The sequence below is a fragment of the Schistocerca serialis genome, chromosome 4 (genome assembly GCF_023864345.2).
Source record: "Schistocerca serialis cubense isolate TAMUIC-IGC-003099 chromosome 4, iqSchSeri2.2, whole genome shotgun sequence".
NCBI lineage: Eukaryota > Metazoa > Arthropoda > Insecta > Orthoptera > Acrididae > Schistocerca > Schistocerca serialis.
In genome coordinates this window covers 115,023,470-115,050,180 of record NC_064641.1, presented here as the reverse complement: position 1 = coordinate 115,050,180, position 26,711 = coordinate 115,023,470, and the positions used below count along the sequence as shown (strand labels likewise).

The 26,711-nt window shown below is 39.0% G+C and overlaps 1 protein-coding gene across 1 annotated transcript in view; it reads right to left on the bottom strand.

The window, feature by feature from the left end:
- The window catches only part of LOC126473149 (huntingtin), a 516,516-nt gene extending 493,401 nt beyond the window's left edge, over nucleotides 1-23,115 (bottom strand). The window contains exon 1 of the mRNA XM_050100007.1: nucleotides 22,930-23,115. Within this exon, the coding sequence (XP_049955964.1) occupies nucleotides 22,930-23,015 (86 nt within the window). The 5' untranslated portion in view covers nucleotides 23,016-23,115. The remainder of the gene's footprint in view (nucleotides 1-22,929) is intronic.
- Between the last annotated feature and the right edge of the window lie 3,596 nt (nucleotides 23,116-26,711).

Sequence of the window (26,711 nt, the reverse complement as noted above, 5' to 3'; positions counted from 1 at the left end):
TGCGCAGAGTCCTGAAGTGAATCCTATAGACCACCTCTGGGGTGTTTTGGAACGCCGACTTCATGCCAGGCCTCACCGACCAACATCGCTACCTCTCCTCTGTGCAGCACTCCATGAAGAATGGACTGCCATTCCCAAGAAGCCTTCCAGCACCTTACTGAACATATGTCTGTGAGAGTGGAAGCTGTCATCAAGGCTAAGGGTGGGCCAACACCATATTGAATTCCAGCATTGCTGATAGAGGGTGCCACAAACTTGTAAGTCATTTTCAGCCTGGTGTTCGCCTCCCGCAGTAAAGGCACCTCAACATTTGCTTCACGCCTCCGTGCAAGCAGAACAAGTCATGAATGGAAATAAAAATCACTTAAATGTTGCTCACAATCATTACTATTGCTGTCGTATGTACTGTCATATTTAATGAAAATGGTAATTGTAGCAATCACATATACTTATCATAAGGAAGAGGCACAGTATAAAGCACAGCGGAGTACAACATAGTAACACAGCAAAAAATAATGGCTACCCTACAGAGTAATCTCAGCTAGGTAATGTAGGCTGCAGCCAATAACAAATGACTACCAGCTGAAGCCTTCCAACCTTCACTGATTCAGCACAAGGGAGTTGACCAAAAACTTATTCTTTAACACAGTGTACATTATTAGTTATAGTTTGCTTATTTTAACACTGTATCTTACAAAATGACTGAGTCTTGTGCATTTTGTGCTTCTGTGTGACTGCAAAAGAATCAAAATGGAGCTTTTGAAGTGTAGTTTAAACATTTTTGGCCACGTTTTTCTCAAATCAGTTTAGTATGGGTGCTGATGACCTCAGTATGAATGCACTATACACACTATTAAAGGAAATACAGGTGGAAAAGAGCTCCTTTACTCATTCCATTTCTGTGACATGACTGAATTATCTTTGACATTATTTAAAAAGACAATCAAAGTGTTGTTATAGTGCTGCTCTGTAACTGCTTTGCTGTTGTCTGCTGCTTTTCTCTTAATAAATGCAATGTGTGTGATACAACAGTTGTATTCCACTACAACAATGGTCCAAGTCGTGCTAACAAAACATATAGAGAATTGTGTTAGTGTCAATTAGCCAATCTGAAACTCATCTGTGTGGCAAAGACGAATTATTTTCAAATATTGGGCAATATATTCATGCATTGCATCTGTAAAATGTTAAGTGATGCTGAGCTGTGTTGTGAATCTCACAGAAAAGAAAACAACAGTAAAATGAATAGTGAAATGTGCAGAGATGATGGAGAACAGACACTAATTGGAGCAAACTATGTCTCCTTGTTGTTACCAGATTAACATGATTCTAACAGAATCTGATTTGTGGATTTTAATTGAGCCTGGTGTGATGGAATCTGGTGAAGATGCATCAGTTGCTGATAAAGAAATATATATAACACATCAAGTTAAGGCCGTAGCAAAAGCTGTACTTTCTATATCTGATAAGCAGCAAATGCATAAATATAATATTTTTCAAATCCAAAAATAGTATCAGAAGAATTACAAAAATTGTATGCCCCCACGAGATAGCAAATTTCACACTTTGCAACTGAGAGGGAAGTTATATTCACTAAAAACGAACAACTGTGAATGAATAGAAATTTATCTACGACTGAGAAACAAAACAAGCAAATCTAGTGAACACTTGGGGATTAACTTAAGATAGAGGTTAAGTAATGACTATTCTGTGTGGATTTCCAGATGAATGGGATGCAGTAGTTATAGATTTGTGTAATTTGCCAGATACCGATTTTAAGAGTGCTACAATTAAAAGTGTCATGACGCTAGGCATCATTAATGTAATGAAGGTAAAAATTCTACTATGTCCTTGAAAGCTAATACTGGTAATTAAAAGTACCAAAAAAATGAAACATGACAAAGGACAGGAACGAATGAAGAAAGAAACAATGCGGAAAGATAGCTTCATTTATCACAGCTGTCACAAAGTTGGTCACATATACAGAAACTGTCCTGGAAAGTGAAAATTGTAAGGGAACAAAAGAATCTAGATGCTGTTAGTATGAGTGCTGCCAAGTACAGTGAACAGTGATTACTGGACAGTGGATTCCACAGCAACTCATCACATGGCTCCAAATGCCCTGCAATCTTGTCTGGGCAGCTCACTGAAAAATTATGGAAAAGTTATTTTCAATGAAGAAGGTTGCAAGGTCTATGATGAATCTGGAAGACTGATGATTAAAAACTCAGGGCAAAGACCATTTATATAATACAGGGTGATTTTTTCCACCGTGCACAAACTCTGGGGATTGATTGATGAGAGGATATGGAACAAAAAAGGTCTAATGAGCTTATGTCAGGAAATGTATGGTTCCCATGCTAGAGACCATTTATCCATTCAACCATACACACAGAGACTGCAGTCTAATACGTACTGTACCACGCAGCCAAAGTTACAGTAACACGATTTCCTCCTAGAGAATGGTGCTGTTCCTCAAAGATCATGCACTGGCACCCTTTACTGGCATAGTAACTGGTAATGTTGTACCCCATTCATTTCAACAGCTGACTGACCTCTTAGTGGACATGATACAGCATTGTACACAATGGTTCTGTATTCAAATCGAGAGCTTGCCGATATGGTGTTACATTAAGACAAATGGCAATGGGCAGCAAGGTTCCGTCAGACGACCTATCCCCACTGACGACAACCACAGCATTCAATGGCAGCAACAATGTTTTGCCATTTGTCTGAGACATGGTCATTTAAGGAAGCAGGAAATCATGAAGAGCTAACCCGAAATTTTTGAACACCAGACTTGGAGGAAAATGTGATTAACACTGTGGACAGCAACTGCCGTGCCAGTACCAAGCAGTTGGCCTGCCAGTACAGGGTGAGCCACAAAATCATCTGGAACATTCTCCATAACAAACCCAAGTGTTGAGGCACATGGAAACCATTTTCAACAGAAACTGTAACTGTGGCTGCATGGTACACCGCATATTAGACTGCAGTCTCTGCAACAATATATGACTGAATAAATTGTCTCTAGCATGGAAACCATCCATTTCCTGACATAAGGGCATTAGACCTTTTTTATCACTTATAGTGTGTGCAGGTCTTACTAGCGACAGACTTTTCACATCGGGAGCAGTTTTGTCACTGGTTTCTTCACCAGGCAACCATGATTCCGCGATACATTTCACCCATCCTATTTACGGATGAGGCCACCTTTATGCGGAGTGGTATCTTCAACTTTCATAACAGTCATCTGGGGTATGCAGAACCCCCGTGGTATGGTGACAACAAATCATCAGCATCGGTGCAGCCAGAATGTGTGGGCCAGGATAACTGGTGAACATATTTTGCGACTAGCACTCCTCCCACATCACCTAACAGGCTGGAACTATTGGCATTTCTTGCTAGTGACCTTAAGTCCTGTGCTGAAAGAAGTACCATAGATGGTTCGAAGGGTTATGTGGCTGCTACATGATGGTGCTCCAGTGCATTTTACTGTTAATGTTCAGATGCATCTCAACCGTGTCTTCCCTAGTCGATGGACCAGACGAGGGGAGTCCATTTCCATGGCCTGCTTGTTCACCGGACCTCAACCTGTGCGATTTCTGGTTATGGGACACCTCAAAAGTATCGTGTATGCAAAGCCCATTTCCGATGTGGAGACAATGGAGCAGTGTATTCATGCTGCCTTTGACATTGTTCAGATGCAGCCTGGCCGATGTGAGCGTGTGAGACAGAACGTGCTACGGCACGTAAATCCAAGTGTTGAGGCACATGGAAACCATTTTCAACAGAAACTGTAACTGTGGCTGCATGGTACACCGCATATTAGACTGCAGTCTCTGCAACAATGTATGGCTTAATAAATTGTCTCTAACATGGAAACCATCCATTTCCTGACATAAGGGCATTAGACCTTTTTTGTTCCCATATGCTCTCACTGATCAATCCCTTGAGTTTGTATATGATGGAAAAAATCACCCTGTACAAATACGAAGGTATGTGCAGTTGACATATTAGTAAACATACAGGGAAATAACAAATGTAACACAAAATCTCTACACTTCTGGCATTATTGAATGATGCACATCAGTAAGTGTACAATAAACAACAAGATAAGAAAGCAAGCAGTCCTGGGATTAGACTGTGAAAAGGATGAAATAAACCTGTGTGTTGGCCGTTTGGTGGGTAACTCTACATGAAGACCATTTCTGAAAACTGTATCACAAGATTTGAAGAAACGAACAACCACTTCAGGACTTGTTCAAAGTGATCTCATTGGACCTACTGATGTTTCAAAACTTGGAGGAAATAGATATTTAACGAGTATCGTGGATGATGTAACCGGATATAGATTTGTGCATTTCTCAAAAAATAAAGATGAAGTATTTGAAGAATTTGTACATGAAAGGTTCAAATGGAAAAACACATGAGAAAACACTAGAAGAGAATTTACACAGACAATGGCCTAGAATTCTGTTTGTGCAAATGGTCACAGTTTTGTGAACCTGAAGGAATTTGGCATGAAATAACAATGACATACATATCACTCGAAAATGGAATAGCTGAACACCTCAACAGAATGTTAATGGATATGGTAAGGTCACAGTTGCTAGGAAGTAATTTATCAGAGTTCTTGGACTGAGATGATGCACACTGTGGCATACATAAGAAATCGTGTTACAAATAGCCACAACAACAAAAAAACATCTTACGAAATCTGGATAGGTAGAAGGCCTAATGTGTGACAGTTACGTGTTACAGGATGTGAAACATTCAATCACATACCCAAACAAAGACATCATTCTAAATGATACAAATGGACAGAAAAAGGTATTCTTACAGGACTTTCTCAACATGGCCGTATATATAGGACTTGGACACCTGAAATGAAACAGGTCATGGAATTCAGGGACAGTATATTCAAATAATTTTTTAATGGCAAATACTCCAATATCATTTCCAAGAATTTGAAGATGAATTACGAAGTGATAGAGAAGATTCTAACATAGAAGAGAAATTTTATGCTTTCTCAGATCAGGAGGAAAATTTGAAAGAAACTGGAGGTAACAGGAACTAATGGAACACGCTGAAACTGCATGAAGTAGATGCAGGTCAAGAAAAGATGTAACAGATGAAAAAATGAGTTTCAGCAAATGTCATCCAATGACATTTCTTTTCAAAGACAAAGATTATGGTGGAAAAGCACAAATAAATATCATGTGAGGAAGGAAGAGTGATGAACCATTATTGTATCACGAAGCAGTTAATTCTGATGAGGCAGCAGAATGGATCATTGCAATGAATCAAGAAATTAACTCCTGGAAGAATTGTGATGCTTGGAAATTGGTTGAGCTACCATCTGGTGTAATTCCTGTAAAGAACAGATGGGTATTTAAGAAGAAGACAGTTGGTGAGAAGCAGATTTTTAAAGCTCATCTAGTAGCAAAGGGTTTAGCCAAGTAGAAGGTGTAGACTATAACATAATTACACTTCTTTTTCGAATTTTGAAATGATTCATCTACTGATAGCAGCAAGTGTTGAGAAAAATTGGCGTATTCATCATACAATGTGAAGAATGCATAGCTGCAAATCAAATTAAAGGAAAAAGTACATATGCTCCAGCTAGAAGGTTTCATCAAGAATAGCCACAAAAGTTTGGTTTCCAAGTTAAACAAATCAATACATGGACTATACCGAAGTGTCACATGCTAGAATGATCATTTAAATAACTCACTGGGTGAACTGGTATTTATTCAAAATGATATACATCCATGTCTGTACAAGCTTAGCGCAAAGGAAGGGAAAGCTACTCCATTGGTATATGTGGATAATATGGTAACATTTGCACAAAATGAAGGGACTGGGCAAGAGTAAAACTATTTTAAAAAGTTGCTTTGAAATCAAGCACTTTGGCATGGTATCACACATGTAAGGTGAAAATTTGGGAACAGGAAAGGTGGAACAATTAGTCTCTCTCAGAAGAAGTACATTAATTAACTACTTGATAGATTCTGACTTCAAAATGTTAGGGAGCCAAGATCCCTATGGAAATGAAACAGAATTTTCTTGATGAAACGTGTAGTGAGGAAGCCAAAAATCTCACATATTGTGAGCTTATTGGTAGACTCTTTTCCATATCACAGAGAACTCAACCAGACATAGCTTTCTCAGTAGCAAAGTTGTCACATTATTGTTCAAAATTTAATATGAAAGTCTAGAACACAGCAAAAAGAGTACTAAGGTACCTGAAGTAAACAGTACTTTATAAACTCATGTATTATCCCATTGGTCAAATACACTATGTGATCAAAAGTATCCGAACACCTGGCTGAAAATGACTTACAAGTTTGTGACGCCCTCCATCCGCAATGCTGGAGTTCAATATGGTGTTGGCCCACCCTTAGCCTTGATGACAGCTTCCACTCTCACAGGCATATGTTCAGTCAGGTGCTGGAAGGCTTGGGGAATGGCAGTCCATTCTTCACGGAGTGCTGCACCGAGGAGAGGTAACGATGTCGGTCGGTGAGACCTGGCACGAAGCTGGCATTCCAAAATATCCCAAAGGTGTTCTATATGATTCAGTTCAGGACTCTGTGCAGGCCAGTCCATTACACAGATGTTATTGTCGTGTAAGCACAGGCTGTCCATTATGAACAGGTGCTCGATCGTGTTGAAAGATGTAATCGCCATCCCCGAATTGCTCTTCAACAGTGGGAAGCAAGAAAGTGCTGTAGGCCTGTGGTGCAATAGTGCCATGCAAAACAAGGGGTACAAGCCTCCTCTATGAAAAACACTACCACACCATAACACCACCGCCTCCGAATTCTAATGTTCTACATCTACATCCATACTCCGCAAGCCACCTGACGGTGTGCGGCGCTACACACACTGCCAGATGACATTTACCGGGCATTCGCCATACCCACACCCTGCCATCGGGTCACCATGTTGGTTTCCATGATTCTTCACTCTACACAATGTTTTTCCACTGTTCAATCGTCCAATGTTTATGCTCCTTACACCAAACAAGGCATCATTTGGCATTTACCAGCGTGATGTGTGGCTTATGAGCAGCCGCTCGACCATGAAACCTAAGTTTTCTCACCTCCCACCTAATTGTCATAGCACTTGCAGTGGATCCTGATGCAGTTTGGAATCCCTGTATGATGGTCTGGATAGACTGTCTGCCTATTACACATCACGAACCTCTTCAACTGTCGGCGGTCTCTGTCAGTCAACAGATCTTCGGCCTGTATGCTTTTGTGCTGTACGTGTCCCTTCACGTTTCCACTTCACTATCACATCAGAAACAGTGGACCTAGGGATGATAAGGAGTGTGGAAATCTCGTGTACAGACGTATGACACAAGTGACACCCAATCACCTGAACACGTTCAAAGTCGGTGAGTTCCCATGAAGCACGCCATTCTGCTTTCTCATAATGTCTAATGACTACTGAGTTCGCTAATATGGAGTACCTGGCACGAGGTGCAGCACAATGCACTTAATATGAAAAACTTATGTTTTTGAGGGTGTCCAGATACTTTTGATCACATAGTGTACTTGAAGCATTTGTTGGTGCAGATTGGGCTACTTGTATAGATGCTTGCAAACATATTAGAGGATATGTAATATTCCTGGCGGGATCTCAGATGTACTGGAAGAGTATGAAACAAACTGCTGTTGCATTGAGCACAATGAAAGCAGAATACATGTCAGTGGCGTCCTGCATGAGAGAGGTGGAATGAATGAGAGAATTACTGAAGAGTCATAACCTGAAAGAACTGATTGGAGAGTCAACAGCTGTGTGATTTGATAATCAAGCAGCAATCATGCACTTCAAGAATCAACTAGACAAATGAAAAACAAAACATCTTGCCATAAATTTAATCCATTTCTGTGACATGACTGGATTATCTTTGACGCTATTTAAAAACACAAACTGTTGTTATAGTGTTGCTCCGTTATTGCTTTGGTAGTGTATGTAGTTTTTCTCTTAATAAATATAATCTGTGTGATACGACAGTTTTATTCCACTACAGCCTATACAATCAACCAACCAACCAGTTAATCAGTAGGGTTTCAACAACATAGGGATTGTACCTGTGATTTTCACATGATGAGATTGTACCCTTATGTAGACTACAATCAGAATGTTAGGCACTGCTTATTTTACATGTGTTAATTATTCTTCATGTCATCAACAGTGTTTCTTAATTTGATCACTCCTTCAACATTCCATGACCGAACAAATAGTGTGTAAGACTTCAGAAATGGAGAACGGTGTGTCTTGATTTCTTTAAATTGAAGCTATTACATCTACCGTGTTTCACAACAGCTCAATCTCAGCAAAACAAAGGAAGGAAGATAAGGAGTTTCATATCCCATCAACGACATCATTGAAGATGGAACACAAGTTTAGAATAGGTCAAGGGTGGCAAACGAAATTAATTGTCTTCTTAAAAGGTACCATCCAGGCATCCAACTTAATCAATTTAGAGAAACCACACAAAACTTAAGACTGCATGTCCAGACAAAGATTCAGAACCCACTGTCCCTGAACATAAGTCCAGTGTCAGTCATTGTTGCACTGTGATCAGTATCTTGACAGTCTCCTTAATTGTATTGCAACTGAAAGTTGGAGAGCACATTATTAAACTGATCTGTTACTTCCTAATTTTAAGATACACACAGCCCTTAGTGATAGCTGAATTGCTTGACTGTTTCAGTTGTGTGTATTGCTGATGTTCCTTACATACCACTTTAAGGTTTTCACTTAAAATATTCTCATCATTACTAGTTTTCAAACCCTTAAAGAGTATTATTATTTCATATACAATAAAAAATAATGCCAGTAAAAATGTCCCAATGAATACAAAATAAGATGCCCCTCTTTCCTTTTACTATGTCTGCTGAATATTAAGTAAGAAGTCTTTCTCTCATTACGTTGCAGCATTTTTTTAAAAAGTACAGTGTACTTCTATGACCATAATGGATAATGAGAAAATATTAACATAAACTAAAAAGTTATCTCAAATTCGCAATGTATTTATAACAATAAGTTTGCATTCTGGCTAAAAACAGTAATATTTACCACTTTTGTACAAATGCAAAAATCATTTGCAGTTGAATGAGGTATTATTATTATTGTTGTTATTATAATGGTATAATATCTGCTGCTTTGCACAATATGTAATATATGCTTGATTTTTTTGATTTGCTTTCAATATTACAAAGCAGCCCTCTTAACCTTGATGACAGTGAACTTAAATCAGCAATTTCTTTGTGGAAAAAGTACTAGTATCCACAGAGTTAAAAAAAAAAAAAAAAAAAAAAGAAAAAAAAGTTCTTTTGAATATGTTGATAAGCAAACCAATAATCTGGTTCAGGTTCATTGATGATATCTTTATGATCTGAACTAAGAGTCAAGACACCTTATCTTCGTTCCTTCACAACCTCAACACCTTTTCTCCTATCCGCTTCATTTAGTTCTCCTCCACCTTCCTAGATGTTGACCTCCTACTCTCTGAAGGCTCCATTCACACCTCTCTCCACATTAAACCTATCAACCTTCAACAGTACCTGCATTTTGACAGCCTACCACCTCCAAGAATCAGCCACAAAGGAGTGCCCCTTCTTCACCCAGTATCACCCCGGAGTGGAAAAACTAAACCACATCCTTTGCCTGGGCTTTGATTACCAATTGCCATGCTCTGAAAAGAGGGACATCCTACCTGAGACACTTCCCACCCCTCATAAAGCGGTTTTCCATCACCCACCCAACCTCCAGAACATCCTAGTCTGCTCCTATGCCAATCCCAATCCCTTGTCACAAGGATCATATCCCTGTGGAAGATCGAGATGCAAGACCTGCCCAATCCACTGACCCAGCATTTGCTATTCCAGTCCTGTCACAGGTTTATCCTATCCCATTAGGGGCTAGGCCACCTGTGAAAGCCACCATGTCATTTACCATCTCTGCTGCAATCATTGCACAGCTTTTTTATATTGGTGTGACTACCTACCAGCTGTCCACCAGGACGCACGGCGACCACCAAACTGTGACCAACAACAAAGTAGCCCACCTTGTGGCAAAGCATGCAGCTGAACATGACTTGCTTGATTTCAATAGCTGCTTCACTACACAAGCCATCTACATCCTTCCCTCCACCACCAGCTTTTCTGAACTGCGCAGATGCCAGTTATCCTGATAACAAGTAGTCTGCTATTGTAATTGTCTCGGCCTCAACTCATGGTAACATACTGTACCCACAGCCTCTACCAAACAGTTTCCGCCACCTGTGTCCTACCATCTCCTGCCTGTTCTCATCTCCTATCCTCTTTGTTTGCCGCCCTTGTCAATGCACCCGCCAATTTTTCCCCACCCCGTCCCACAACTTGGCACTCTATTCCCTGCACAATCTGCCAGACAGCGTTCGTGTCCCTCTCCACCCCTACATTACTATCCCTTTCCCTTCCCCACCCTCTCCAAACTGTTGCTTACACCCTACGTGATAGCTGCATTCTGGCCCAAGATGCTGGAATTGGCAGTCATGTGTGCATGAGGTGTGCTTGCTTGTGTATGAATGGTATGTGTTTCTCTTCTGCTGATCAAGGCTATGGCTGAAAGCTTTATTTAAGTGTCTTTCAATTATGCCTGCCTGCAACTTAAGATGTCTTCTTTACTGTAAGTATCAAATGGACATAATCCTTATTAATACAGGCAGGGGGAGGGGGTGGGGGGGGGGGGGGGGGGGGAGTAGTTACCTTCATAGTCTCAAATCTCAAATTTAAAATATGTTACAATTTAGGACAAAATAGAAAAATTCTTATTTTTTCTTTTGTTCAAAAAAAGTTCTTGGCATGAGACAAGCCGCCAAAGATGATGCCTCAAGCACCACTTGCACATGTGATTTTCAGGATAAATTTTAATACACTGTAGTCTCTGGAATATATGAAGACAGTAACCGTTCTCGAAAGAACAGAATACTGTTGATGACCGTGCAGCTTTTCCCTGGAATAAATGATGACTAACTGAAACCCTCAGCTGCCGACAGGTGTTGTTGACATACCTCGATGTGGACAGCTGACAATGTGTGCCCCGACCGGGACTCAAACCCGGGATCTCCTGCTTACATGGCAGATGCTCTATGCATCTGAGCCACCGAGGACAAAGATGAATAGCGCGACTGCAGGGACTTATCCCTTGCACGCTTGCTGTGAGACTCACATTCCCAACTGTCCACAATTCTACATATGTAATGTACCTTATAGACATTTGCGCATTCACTCATTACTCGCGCACACTTCGGCGATTCCCGTTAGAGTTTGGGCAACCTGTTAGTCATCATTTATTCCAGGGAAAAGCTGCACAGTCATCAACAGTATTCTGTTCTTTCGAGAACGGTTACTGTCTTCAGATATATAGTTAAAGGCTACCCAGCCATTGACCTTCATCTGTGCGAATGCGCACAGGTTGCCCAAACTCTTATGGGAATCGCCAAAGCGTGCGCGTGTAATGAGTGAATGGGGAAATGTCTATAAGGTACATTACATTTGTAGAATTGTGGACAGTTGAGAATGTGAGTCTCACAGGAACCGTGCAAGGGATAAGTCCCTGCAGTCGTACTATTCATCTGTGCCCTCAGTGGCTCAGATGGATAGAGCGTCTGCCATGTAAGCAGGAGATCCTGGGTTCAAGTCCCGGTCGGGGCACACATTTTCAGCTGTCCACATCGAGGTATATCGACAACACCGGTCGGCAGCTGAGGGATTCAGTTAGTCATCATTTAGTCTCTGGAATAGTTCTTTTTTATTTGAAAGATAACAACTTCATGATTTCAATGATACATCTGGTTTGTAAACAAATGTCAACATTCTCATGCTGTAGCCTTCTGATAGATTTTTTTTCTTTATTTCAGAAAATTCTTTTCATTAACTTTTTTTGACACATTTTTCAAACACATTAACTGATCCAAAAATATGTGAAAGTTCCAAAAACTTACAGGTTCCAATGCAAGCAGCTTCAGTGCATTCTGCTTAGAAATGAAATTACCTACTCAATGAACTAAAAATGTGTTCAACTGCATCAGTATCTTTCTCTGATATTGAGTTATGCCTCCCTGTTCAACCAATAGGAACTGGGGCACTCACAGTCTTTAAACCATTGCGAACCAGAAGTGAGCAATGATGGTGGTGTTGCTGTCTTGTAGCTGGAAATCTACATCCAGCAACTGGTCCATGTGGTAGCATAAAGCACGCAACGATCTCTTTTAATTCATAACTGACATACACATATTCACTGGAATTCACAAGTCACAGTCATATACGCAGTCCACAAATATCCTTCTTAGCAGGTTGTGAGGTTGAATATTATTCTGCTTTTCTTGAGGTCTTGGCTGGACAAATGGAATTTCTTGTTTCCTGCTCTTTAAAATCCGTGCAATATAAGTTTGCCCATTACTTTGGGTCCAGAGATGGGTATTCTGAATTCCTTTCACAGGCTTCGTTTGGCTGAACCATTCTTCTCTTTTCTGCTGGCAGACTTCTTCAGCATCCTCTTTGGACAACAGGATGAGGGCTGCAGATATGTATGATTTCACCCTTCTTGTTAAGTCATTGGCATTCTGAATTTCAGTTGTACTTGGGCTGGAAAGATTATGTTTTGTATCAAAGTGCTTCAGTAGGTCTCCTACACCATCACCAAGGCCCCTTCCTGTGATCACTAGCAGTGTATATCCACTCCACTGACAAAAGTGAATTAGTCAATTCGAAAATATGGCAACGATTTTTGAATTGACTAGGAGCACCAGCAGAAATAATGATGATCTTTTCTGTCTGTGATTGCTCTTGTTCAAGAATTTTATGTACTGCCAACAATGTCTGTGCTGAGTCATGCCCTGAGTCATCATCACTTTTAACTGCAGCACTTGTGATCTTGTTTTGGAAACAGGTTACATCACTCCTTTAAAAATCAAAATGTGATCATTACTTGAATCATATCCTTGTACTTCTTGTGAAAGAATCACAGACTAGTTCCCAGCAAAATCACAGTGAAGCACTATACACAGCTCTTCAGCCTGTACACGTCCCTTCACTGCTGCAATGTGTTGTCGCAATCTCTTCAGATGCTGGTGTGTCACTGCTTCCACTGTCCATTTCCCAAGTCTGCCAATGAAAATGTCAATGGCAACAGTTTTCTTTAATTAGTTTATTTTCCTCTCATGTTGGATATGTAACTTCTGAAGAGTCATTTGTCCTTTCCAGGGCAGTAACCACATTGCCGAAGCAGACATGCCTCTTGCTTTACATCAAAGACCACTAATGACTTCACACACCCAACCATGGTGTCATATGTCATATGTTCAAGTAAGTTCTTCAAAGTTACCATACAAAGTTCGAAATTTGCACAATACACACATAAACAGACACCACTAGGTGGGCGTGGAAACACTCACTCAGGTTGTTTTCATTAAACTTCGTACTTCCAATGTTTAATGTTGTATATTCGTTTTCGTACATGGTAAAAGTATCTTCAATACTAGGAGTCAAGTATCTTTTCACCTTCAGCAATTTTTGTCCATCAACTGTTGTAGTTATACAACCTAAAATCATTTGAAATTCTGCTTATTTTGATCTTGTTTACGGCAGTGGACTTGAGTTGTGGTGATTTTTCTTGTCACAGTAATTGTTTGGCCTCTGGCAAAGCTTCTTTGATGATCAAACTGAATTTGTCCAATTTCTTTCTGTGCAACATAAAATGGATGATCTCTCAAATTTTGTCATTGCAAAACTTACAAAAGATCAAGAGGCAGCAATATTCGCACATTTAGAAGCCTCTACAAATTTGCATGAGTTGCCAGTCTTTTAGCTGTTCCTCCAATTCCATCTCCACAAGATTTTCCATGGCTGGTTGCAACTAAAGTCCACTTAGCCGAGATACTGAAGCCTTTTTCATCCTGACAAACTGATAAAAATTATTGAAATTCTTTTATTGGGCAGCACAGTCATCACTAAAATAGTGAATATACTTGATGTCTCCTATCGATAACCTAAAATATTTAATCAGTCTCATTACAAAGGCTTGCGCTGCAATGATATCTTAACAATGACAGTCACTAATAACACAGATGCCGATATTCTGTAGTTCCTTACAACAAAAGCAAACCACAAAGGGGTGTAATGTGGCTTCACTGCCTCCCAGTGAAACTGTTGAACAGCATCTTGAATGACAAATGAATAGTGCTCAGCAAAATCCATCAAAATTATCTCTTCACCTTCTGAAAGGTCCCATAGATATGAATCTTAGTTACTTGTTGGACCATGAATTTTTTAGAGCCAGTTCCTCCATAAACTTTTGTACAGTTGTATGACATATCTCTAGTGTATCCATGTCAATATGAAATCATTGTTTGTATTCTGCCATTTATTCTTCATCATATTCTTTGAAAATATGTACCAAATCAGCTTCCAGCTCAGGTTTTGATTAGATTAGATTAATACTAGTTCCATGGATCATGAATACGATATTTCGTAATGATGTGGAACGAGTCAAATTTTCCAATACATGACATGATTAGGTTAATTTAACAACATACTTAAGTTAATATGACAAGTTTATTTTTTTGTGTTTTTTTATTTTTATTTTTTTTTTTTATTTTTTTAATATTTTTTTTCTTAATTTATATCTAAAAATTCCTCTATGGAGTAGAAGGAGTTGTCATTCAGAAATTCTTTTAATTTCTTCTTAAATACTTGTTGGTTATCTGTCAGACTTTTGATACTATTTGGTAAGTGACCAAAGACTTTAGTGCCAGTATAATTAGCCATTTCTGTGCCAAAGTTAGATTTAATCTTGAATAGTGAAGATCGTCCTTTCTCCTAGTATTGTAGTTATGCACACTGCTATTACTTTTGAATTGGGTTTGGTTGTTAATAACAAATTTCATAAGAGAGTATATATACTGAGAAGCTACTGTGAATATCCCTAGATCCTTAAATAAATGTCTGCAGGATGATCTTGGGTGGACTCCAGCTATTATTCTGATTACACGCTTCTGTGCAATAAATACTTTATTCCTCAGTGTTGAATTACCCCAAAATATGATGCCATATGAAAGCAATGAGTGAAAATAGGCGTAGTAAGCTAATTTACTAAGATGTTTATCACCAAAATTTGCAATGACCCTTATTGCATAAGTAGCTGAACTCAAACGTTTCAGCAGATCATCAATGTGTTTCTTCCAATTTAATCTCTCATCAATGGACATACCTAAAAATTTGGAATATTCTACCTTAGCTATATGCTTCTGATTAAGGTCTATATTTATTAATGGCGTCATACCATTCACTGTACGGAACTGTATGTACTGTGTCTTATCAAAATTCAGTGAGAGTCCGTTTACAAGGAACCACTTAGTAATTTTCTGAAAGACAGTATTGACAATTTCATCAGTTAATTCTTGTTTCTCAGGTGTGATTACTATACTTGTATCATCAGCAAAGAGAACTAACTTTGCCTCTTCATGAATATAGAATGGCAAGTCATTAATATATAATAAGAACAACAAAGGACCCAAGACTGACCCTTATGGAACCCCATTCTTGATAGTTCCCCAGTTTGAGGAATGTGCTGATCTTTGCATGTTACGAGAACTACTTATTTCAACTTTCTGCACTCTTCCAGTTAGGTACGAATTAAACCATTTGTGCACTGTCCCACTCATGCCACAATACTTGAGCTTGTCTAGCAGAATTTCATGATTTACACAATCAAAAGCTTTTGAGAGATCACAAAAAATCCCAATGGGAGATGTTCGGTTATTCAGATCATTCAAAATTTGACTGGTGAAAGCGTATATGGCATTTTCTGTTGAAAAACCTTTCTGGAAACCAAACTGACATTTTGTTAGTGCTTCATTTTTACAGATATGTGAAGCTACTCTTGAATACATTACTTTCTCAAAAATTTTGGATAAAGCTGTTAGAAGGGAGATTGGACGGTAATTGTTGACATCAGATCTATCCCCCTTTTTATGCAAAGGTATAACAATAGCATACTTCAGTCTATCAGGGAAAATGCCCTGTTCCAGAGAGCTATTACACAGGTGGCTGAGAATCTTACTTATCTGTTGAGAACAAGCTTTTAGTATTTTGCTGGAAATGCCATCAATTCCATGTGAGTTTTTGCTTTTAAGCAAGTTTATTATTTTCCTAATTTCAGAGGGAGAAGTGGGTGAGATTTCAATTGTATCAAATTGCATAGGTATGGCCTCTTCCATTAACAGCCTAGCATCTTCTAATGAACACCTGAATCCTACTATATCCACAACATTTAGAAAATGATTATTAAAAATATTTTCAACTTATGACTTTTTGTTCGTAAAGTTTTCATTCAATTTGATGGTAATACTGTCTTCCTCTGCTCTTGGTTGACCTGTTTCTCTTTTAATAATATTCCAAATTGTTTTAATTTTATTATCAGAGTTGCTGATTTCAGACATGATACACATACTCCTGGATTTTTTAATAACTTTTCTTAATATAACACAGTAGTTTTTATAATTTTTGATAGTTTCTGGGTCACTACTCTTTCTTGCTGTCAGATACATTTCCCTTTTCCGGTTACAAGATATTTTTATACCCTTAGTAAGCCATGGTTTGTTACAAGGTTTCTTACGAGTATATTTAACTATTTTCTTGGGGAAGCAGTTTTCAAATGCATTTACAAAAATGTCATGAAATAAATTATATTTTAAATTGGCATCAGGTTCACAGTACACCTCATCCCAGTCTAACTGCTGTAGGCTTTCCCTGAAATTTGCAATTGTTAAATCGTTGACTGAACGTACTACTTTGGAGGACTGTTTAGTATTACTGAATGGAGCTATGTCATATATTGTAACTAGCTGTGCACCATGATCAGAAAGACCATTCTCAACAGGCTGAGCATTTATCTGGTTAAACTTATCTTGGTCTATAAAGAAGTTATCTATCAGTGAGCTGCTATCCTTTACCACCCGAGTAGGAAAATCAATAACGGGTGTCAAATTGAAAGAACCGAGTAATACTTCAAGGTCATTTTTCCTATTACCCTCTTTCAGAGAATCTACATTGAAGTCCCCACAAATAATAATTTGTTTCCCCCCGTCTGACAGATAGCACAACAAGGAGTCCAAATTTTTCAGAAATAGATGAAAATTTCCTGATGGGGACCTATATACAGTTACAATTATAAATGTGCCTTTATTTAATTTAAGCTCACAGGCACATGCTTCTATATGTTTCTCTCCACAAAACTTTTTTGTTTCTATACTTTTTGCACAATGATAACGTTTGACATATATGGCAACTCCTCCTTTCTCCATATTTTCTCTCATTACATGTGCAGAGAGCTTATAACCACCTACATTTACCTTATCCATATCAGTAACAATGTGATGCTCAGACAGGCATAGTATATCTATTTCATTCTCAGCTTCTAAATCTTCTAAACAAACCAGAAGCTCACCTACTTTATTCTTTAAACTCCCAATATTTTGATGAAATATACTTACATTATTTTTAATTATACTTTTATGAGAACCTTTCCTTATTCTAACATTTGCAGTACTCTCCTGTCTGAGTTTCTCATTGTGCTTAGGCCTAGTTCCTATACCAGTGGTCACATGGTGTTCAGAGAGGCAGATTATGTCAACTGGGTTGGGTGACTTTAATTCATCAATGGAATTACCTAGGACTGAGATACAACTTGGTGGAGATAAAATTTCTGGTGATTGGTGAAAATGTATAATTGATAGCTGTGATTGGTGATCCAATGTGCTAGAATTGTGCTGTTTAATTTCTTTCCTAAACTGAAGATCTGTTTCAATCCTGACCTCTCGTAGAACTTGACATCTTTCTGTCTTACCTATCCTAAAAAAGGTGCTGCTCCAACACCTGTAACCACTGGTATTTTACCATTCATGGCAGTGCCTCCCCCCCTTAAATTTCCTGCTATTACCCCAGCCAGTTTCCCCTTCCCTTTCCTGTTGAGATGCAGGACATCATTCCCAGTGCTGCAGTAAGTGATCTTTTGATTCCACATAATCCATAGTTTTCTTGATTACTTCCATTTAGTCGTCATTCTTGATAGATGTTGCAGCCGATATCAACGTGGCATTTTGCTGTATTACACATAGGCCCACTCAGTTTGTGCTAGCAGCATCAACCATAATACACCTCTCTGGACTGAGTTCAGAAAATTTTTAAAATCCCAATTCACTGCCATACTATTCACAATAAGCTATGGTCATAGCTTCCAAGTTACAAAGTAGAAGGCATTTCCGCTTATGAACTCTTTCACCATCCATTCTTGCTGCTATGTGATCACTTTTGCCTGCGCATGGCCGAGAAAATTCATCTTATTTGAAAAACATGAGGACTCCTATCTTTTCATTGAGTCTTGGTCCCAACTTCCATCTTTAGTTTCCTTTCCTGCTTCAACATTCTCAAAGGACACTAAATTCTTTTGCTATCTGTTCTATACTCCAGCTGCAAGGAACCAGAGTCAAAATTTGAATTTTACTGGCATAACTTAAATGATGCACTTCAATTTTTAGTTCATTACTTGAAATATCCATATGCTTTTATTTCTGGCATTGTTTCACCATTTGTGTTTCCAAAACATCAGTGATGCTGACATAAACAGCTGCTGGCATAGCTTTGGTGATGGAATCTGAACTTTCTGCCTTATATAAGCCATTGAATCCCTTTTGCTAATTTGTTGAAGCTTTGAAGGCTGGTGAAGTATTCACTGTGCTGCACGCGTTAACAGCATTCATTTCATCATCGATTCTTGCTCATCCCGCAGCTGTAGATGCTTATGAAAAAATTATCATCTCCGTCTGAGAGAAAGCTTCTGGTCAGGCTTCAGACCTTTATTAGTCAACAGTTTCAACTCCTCCTTAATCCTTTTTTTTCCCCCAAATAGATTACAGCAGGTATTTCACAGAAATTTAAATATTTTCATTAGCAGGGCATTATGGTACAAACAAATTTGGGCATCTTCTGCAAAGCCCAGTTCAGAACTCTTTGTCCAACAACACTGGCTTAAGCTGAATTTTACCATATTAACATGATTTAGGCTAAGTTTAGAACAGTCAGTGCCATCTTGAGCACACAAAAAAAGAGAATAAAAGAAAAGGATCAGGCACTTCTTGGTTTGTGTCACAAAACACATAAAATGCGAATGAGTTCAGCCATAAAACTTTCTAAAAGTAATCTAATCACAAGCGCAACACCAGAGAGAAACCGACAGATCCAATATAATACATACTCCTTCAACAATAGTGTAAAAAAGTTTTGGCAATTTTTCAATAATTTCTTAAATTATGATGCGAAATAAAAATTCAATAATGAATTTACATGATTCCAAAATTTACCACTATAGCTTCTGAAGCTTATGAAACACCTTTTCTAGACATACGGTAGGAAGACGATAAATTTTAAAGAATACACAGTTGAGGTATGGGTCGCCAAAAATATCTAAAATTTGGCACACAAAATGTTTTCATCAAATTTTCAGGTGCATATAATTTGATAGAGAAGGCTAGAGGTTATTGTACAAAAAGCATGAGAAGACAACATGGCTGTATGTCATATTACCAATTCTTGGCTGAATCTGTCCATAAAGTTATGATTTATGGCTGGTTAAAGATGGGATCTCCAAATTGCACACTGAATCTTCTGCCCCCCTTTTTTTAGTAGTACATTTGTCACCAGATATACTTAATAGTCTAATCAATACTGTGCAAGCACTAGCTTTTAAGTGGGGAATAATTTTCATAAAAGTTAGCCAAAGTTGGCCTTTTGCTAAGTGTATAAGTGGCGCGAATATGGGACTCTATTTACTCCTGGGAGAACCTATCCCATAGAGCGGGACGGTGAAATACCTAGGAGTTACCCTAGACCGCAGGCTCACCTGGAAGCATCACATCCGTGATGTGAAAGGGAGATCAATAGGATGCCTTCGCACCCTGTATCCGCTGCTAAACCCGCAGTCGTCATTGCCACCGCAACACGGCATCATGCTATACCTAACATTGGTCCGCCCACTGTTGGGGTATGCGGCCGTGGTCTGGCGGAAAGCCGCAGATGCTCACACTGTGACTCTGCAGCGGATACAGAACCGCGCCCTGAAGACTGCTATGCATCTTCCAAGGCGCCTCTCGACGTGCCAACTCCACAAGGACACTGGGATCCTGCCTCTCCAAGACAGGTTTCGCGCCATCGCCTGGCAGTTCTACGAGAAAGCAGGACACTCCCGCAACCGGATTATCCGTGGACTGGGCCAACAACCTCATCACAGGCCAACCACGCATTGGCCTGACCTGCTCAGGGATTAAGTTTTACTAAACCCCCATCAGAGTGTGTCTTTCTCTTTTTAAGGTTACACCAGCAGGGACAAATCAACAAGAGTGGTAAGATATTTTTCTCTCTCCCACAGGAACTGCAGGAATGACAAATTTTGTCCAAACTGCACCATCTTTGAGCCAAGGAAAGGCTCGTCTTTTCAGCGTCAGCATCACATCTATTTACAAGAGACTGTAGAAATGGAAGCAAAGGAGGTATCAAGCTGAAACTCACAGACAGTGAAGAACATTCCCATAAAATCTGACTGGATTCAGAAATGGTCAAGTGGGTCTTGACGTGGAATGACTCAGCAGTTAAATCTTCAAAAGTTACATATGATTTGCATGATAACCCAACAAATAGTACACCGAAGACTGTTGTCACACCATGTATGATCATCGAAGGCAATGTGCCCGAGAAACTTTCTTTTGTCAGCATGCATTAAATTAGTACCTATGTTTCAAGTCAGAAACATTGCTCACTGGTGCCCCACAAAGAGAAATATGTTGCCAAGGAACTATCATTCACAAAGTATGATCCTGGTACAATGGTACACATGAGTCTGTTCTTTCTAAATGACAGCACTATCATAATTAGCACATAGAACCTTCCTGCATTAAACTTACCAAAATCCCCCAAACTACTCAAAATTTAATATTTTAGTGAGGTGACTTGCTACCACTGTCAGGAACTTTAATAATTACATTTTATCCATCAGCTGTAGTCTTTGTTCATTTCCACTTTCTGTCATATTGATCGTGAAAACAGTACATCAGATGGAAAAGTAATTCATGTTCTTTTTAGATGAACTGAAAGTCCTCAAAGTTACAAGATGTTTACAAAACCTTTATGTAATACTCCATTACTCTAAACAACATAAAACTGGCCTCACGGTATCTCACAGCTGAATAGAAAGAAAAAATGGAAACGAGCGTATGGCATCATTGGCCGGTAGGCCCCTATTTGGGGAAGTTCAGCCACAAAGTGCAAGTCATAATTCATTCGACGCCACATTGGGCGACTAGCGCGCCATTGATGAGGATGAAATGATGATGAGGATAACACAACACCCAGTCCTCGAGCAGAGAAAATCTCCAACCCGGCCGGGAATCAAACCCGGGCCCGCTTGCATAGGAGGCGAGAGGGTTACCACCCAGCTAAGCAGGTGGACAATAGAAATAAACAATGTGAGTACTGGTCTCTGAATGATCTTACTGTTAATCCCTCAATCCCATTCACTCATATCTGTTCTCCCATAGCCAGATGAAACAATCCTTGCTTTCAAAATCTTGCTCTGGTGTACCCGCTAGCTAATTAATAAAGCCTCCTCCTTCCTCCCCTCTTGATCATATATTACAAGAGAATTGGCCAACTCATAATGTAGTAAAGCCTTCTCCTTCTTCCCCTCTTGATCATATATTACAAGAGAATTGGCCTACTCGAACTACAATGTAATTCCAAACTGTTTTGATGAGCAATCTGGAGATTTGAATCAATGGACAGTCACCACATTCTCCTTATGTGAAACCAGTTAGTCAGTAACATACTGTGATGTGGTGTTAAACATATAGCAGCTACAAACACTAAGCAACCATTTTCAAAAAGCATGGTCCAAAACTCCTTCACAAGTCTTCCATCTCATTCTGGAGAAGAATCAGTAAAGTAATTTATTTGCTTGTTTCACGGCCTGTATTCATAACACCAGCCAATGATAGGAAATGCCAAATTATCTTTTTAAAAATGAAAGAACACCACAGAGAACATATACCTAGTTAATGTTGACTGTGCCAAACTGCTACTGATCATCAAACATGAAAGTAAATTTGATGAGGTCACTTGTGTGCCTTGTTGCTTGGAGGGCTACTTATAGGAAGTTTTATATTATATACCAAATACTATCGTTATTACAAATTTTTGTACAGACTACATTGTGTTTATGTGTAAATAACGCAACAGCAATACTATAGCATTAATGAACAAGGAATATGCAAAAATACCTACTGCTGTGACCTCTTCATAGCAAAAACTAACACTCCCACAATTCATAAAAATTGCGTAACTTTCTATTAAGTAATATTCAAGTTTTAACATAATGCACACGTAAAATTTAATTACATTCCGAGAGAAATACACGCTACCAACCGGCGAAATGTAAGCGTCATTCACATTTTTTTCCTGTGATTGTTAACGTCCTAATATTCCGGTTAAAGTATATCAATGATCAACCCTTGATAATTATATGCAAATTACTGGGGCCATAACATTTGCTAATTATTGGCTGATGCGCAACAATGAATTCAAACTACTACAACAATAATATCTATCGTGAAATATAGCAAACACACCATTTTCCCGGGATGTAAACAAACTGTTCATATTTCAGACTACACAGACGTATCTCATAATATTTTAAACATCTGTGACGTCTATCAAGCTCTGTGTACATGTAAAGATATGTTTGTGACACACATGATACACGCAAAAGGCACGTCTAAATTAATTTATTTAGTAAATATTTATTTTTTCGTGTCTTTACCTTGAAGATTCATCTGACAGTTGTGGGTTAACGTGCAACACCTTTAGTGTCTCTAAGGCCTTCACCAATCTTTCAAGTGTCGCCATGATGGGGCACTGTATACGACAATGTTTTAGTAAAAATTGTTGTTATCTCAATTTAATTTTTGAAAGCGTGTTAAGCGCGTCGTCCGACGCATTGTGTTTTCAAAACATGCTAATACTTCAAGGCCATTTTGAATTTTGCACTATCAAAGATTTGACGAAGGAAGCTATACAGTTCCGAAGATAGAAGATTTGCACGAACTTCTGACTTCTCAAGTCTTGTAATACAACTGTGGCAATAATAAACCTAAAACTAAGCAATACATTAAGTTTAAGAATTTGTCAGACTACTGCAGTATATTTACATATATCCTATATGGCCTGGAAAATCTACCATACAGGACTTACTTTAAGCGAAATAAAATTGTCATAGTTACTGCAATAGTGTATTTTATTCTAAAACTTCGTCATAATTACAGCAGTTGGACTGTGTATTTAATTCCGAAACTTTATCATAATTACAGCTGTCGGACTGCGTTCTTCCGAGGATGGATCGCCCGTTTCGGTGTGCCTCTACGAATCACAGCAGACCAGGGAAAACAATTTGAGTCGTGTCTCTTTGAAGCACTGTCATACATAATGAGTATGAAGCGGATTAGAACTTCAGCTTTACACCCGGCAACGAATGTTTTAGTTGAAGCCATCCACTGCTGTCAGAAAGTGTTGCCTCGATGTCACGATTCACAGAGGTGGACAGAGACGTTGCCTATCTTCCTCCCGGGCCTCCGGACCTCACTGAAAGATGACATGAAGCCATGACTGCAGAACTTGTTCGTGGCCAGCCGATACGACTGCTCGCGAGCTCTTTGTAAACGTGTTAGACGACTGCATTGACCCGTCAGATATCGTACAACCACTGTGTACACAAATCCGGCAATTACGCCCCTTTGTTACAAGGGATCAGCAGACCCATCGCCCTTTTGCTTTTGACGAGCTTCGAGAGTGCCATTATGTCTTCATACAACATGACACTGTATGCAAGCCACTGCAGCCAACCTACAGGGGACTTTAGCATGTCATCAAAAGGGAGGATAAGATATTCAAAGTCGATGTGATGGGTATTCCAACCGCCATCACTGTCGACGGGCTCAACGCAGCTCTCCGCGCACCCTACACTGGTACGGATTTATCTACACACGCCACGGACTTAACAAACGCTCCAGCCACTCCACGGCCTGCTATAGATCAGCCCACGACGGATGTTGGAGGCTGTCTCCAATATACCAGCAGCAGCCTATGCACAACCCGTGTTACCAGGTTCGACGACCGTTTGATTCAACAGAAAATATAGTTGAAACTAGGTTATGTGATATGTGCAGCGCAATACTTTGCACAAGTGATTACTATTTTTAATTATTATCTTTGTCGTAGCGTCTGACTTATGTTTTCTCTTTGTTTCATATACTGTACTTTTTGTTCTGTTGTTGAATGCGCTATGAAACAGAGTTGTGTGAGTCACCGTTCAGTTTTTATGTTGCATTAAAGTTAATTCGTCTAGTGGAGCAACAATATTACGACATTCAAGAGAGTACAGTTTGTGAACGTGATGAAATAACAGTAAGGCATATCAATCACATTTTTGTCAAATACAAACTGTATGAAGACCAGCTATTCGATTTCATAAACAATTAAGTAGATCTCATCAACCATTACCAACTACTACACTTAATCTGTAAAAATCCAAAATACTGATAGATGGCTGTATGGCTTGCAGGACAAAAGAATAAGGTCATACTTAGGATGAATGTGACAGGGTTTTGAACGCCTCCTCTGGGATATGAGTCCAGCATGATATCACTGCACCTTCTCGATTGGTACACACAGCCAGCTCATGAAGGTAGTAAAGTTTATCAAGTGCGCCCATGACACGCACAAGTGTTATGACCTCTCGAAATACTCAGATAAAGTTTCTTGGACACCAAAGAATCTCACATATCAAATTAATAAATTAAACACCAAGACAGAATTACCTGGCAAAGCAGACTCTGTATTACTAAATGTCTAACACAGATCACGACACATGCTCCCAGTTGCTAGTAACCTGTCTAACAGCTTCCACAAGAAACAAAAATTTTATTTTCAATATTTCATGTAAATATTGTCTGAACTTAAATAATTCAAATTTATATCGTTATGTTAAAGGTTTAGCAATGAAGTAAGTATTACAGTTAGAAACTATGTATGCCAGCTACCATCACAGTCAACAGGCTGAAACCACACCTTAGACTGGTACTGCTTGTAACTTATAGTGCGAAACTGTTCAAATCACATTCTTCCAGTATTTGAGAATGAGAACATTTAGTAATTGGCAACAAAGTTAAACATAATTTTAAATCTTTACAAAACTTTTTCTTGCTCATATACCCCACAAAATGAGGATAAAAGTTTATCGATTACTATACTTCCACTGCTCATGCAGTAGAACTTCAGCTTCAGACCTTATTTTTAATTTATTGCTTCTTTACTAATAATTCTATTCGTAAAACATTTTACAGATAGTATCCACACAAAACACAGAATGCATGTGCAGAATTATATCATTGCATGACAATTAGTTCAGGAGATATGATCTCATAAACATTAAAATGCGCGAAAAACTAAGAGAACTAAGCACAAATTACCCAGACCACATTCATTCAGGGTTTGACAATGAGAGCACTTGGTGACTATCTCAAACCTTTTCCAAGCTTTTTCTCGCTTACATGCTTAACATCAAATACTGAACACATTTGTAAAGCAATCATAGGTTTAAATCTTTTTTATGCATTTGTGTGTTCGATTCTTTAAGGAATTGAGGGTTTATTGGTCAGTAGCTGAAGCACAGTTTATGTTGAATGTCAACGAAGTAGATAAAAAGGTGATGTCAGCAGCTAATGATACAGTGTGCTCACAACAGAAATATCAACACATGATTGTGATTAGTCTATTATTTAATGATGAGGCTATGAAACACATCCATCACACTAAAAGTCAGAGTTTACTATGACAATTAAGAATGTAGCTGTAACACAACATGAAAAGCAAACATCCTAGATCACTGTTTTTATTCGTCTTTACGACGCAGCTTCTGTTTGTATCACAAACTGCCAAGAGATTAAACAATAGGAACTGTATCATCGAAACGTTTCCAACATCGGCATTCATTTGTTCTTGGTCTGAGAGTCAACCAACTTCACCACTGCTGTTTGTAGGTGGGCACCTCTGTGGTGATTAGGTTCTGGAAAACTGTTACTCAAATTAATTAGCACTATGTGAGTGAACACTTATTTATAGCAACACACACGAACACCATAACATCCAGTTCTGGTAAGACACAATAATGAATCTGTCCAGGCTGAAAACTGAACTCCCTAACAAAACTGTCACCTCCAGAAATAAGTATTAGTCCCGAGACTAATTCTGTTACTAACATTGGTGGTCTAAGGGCTTCAACAGTTCTTGTCCTCGGGGCTGTTTACTGTAGGCAGCTAAATTCAGAATGGCCACTGCTCTCTTCAGACTGTTACTGTGTGTGAACTCAGTCCTGCATAGCTGATTCATTCTCAATGAAATCCCGTTGTTGCCTGCCAAGTACTCCTGCTGGTTTGCTGGGCTGCAAGTTACAAAGCTGCACAGATTGATACACCTAATCTGCGTGATTGGCTGAGGCTATCATCAATAACACACATCCTGATCACTGCCCATATATGGCGATGCTGT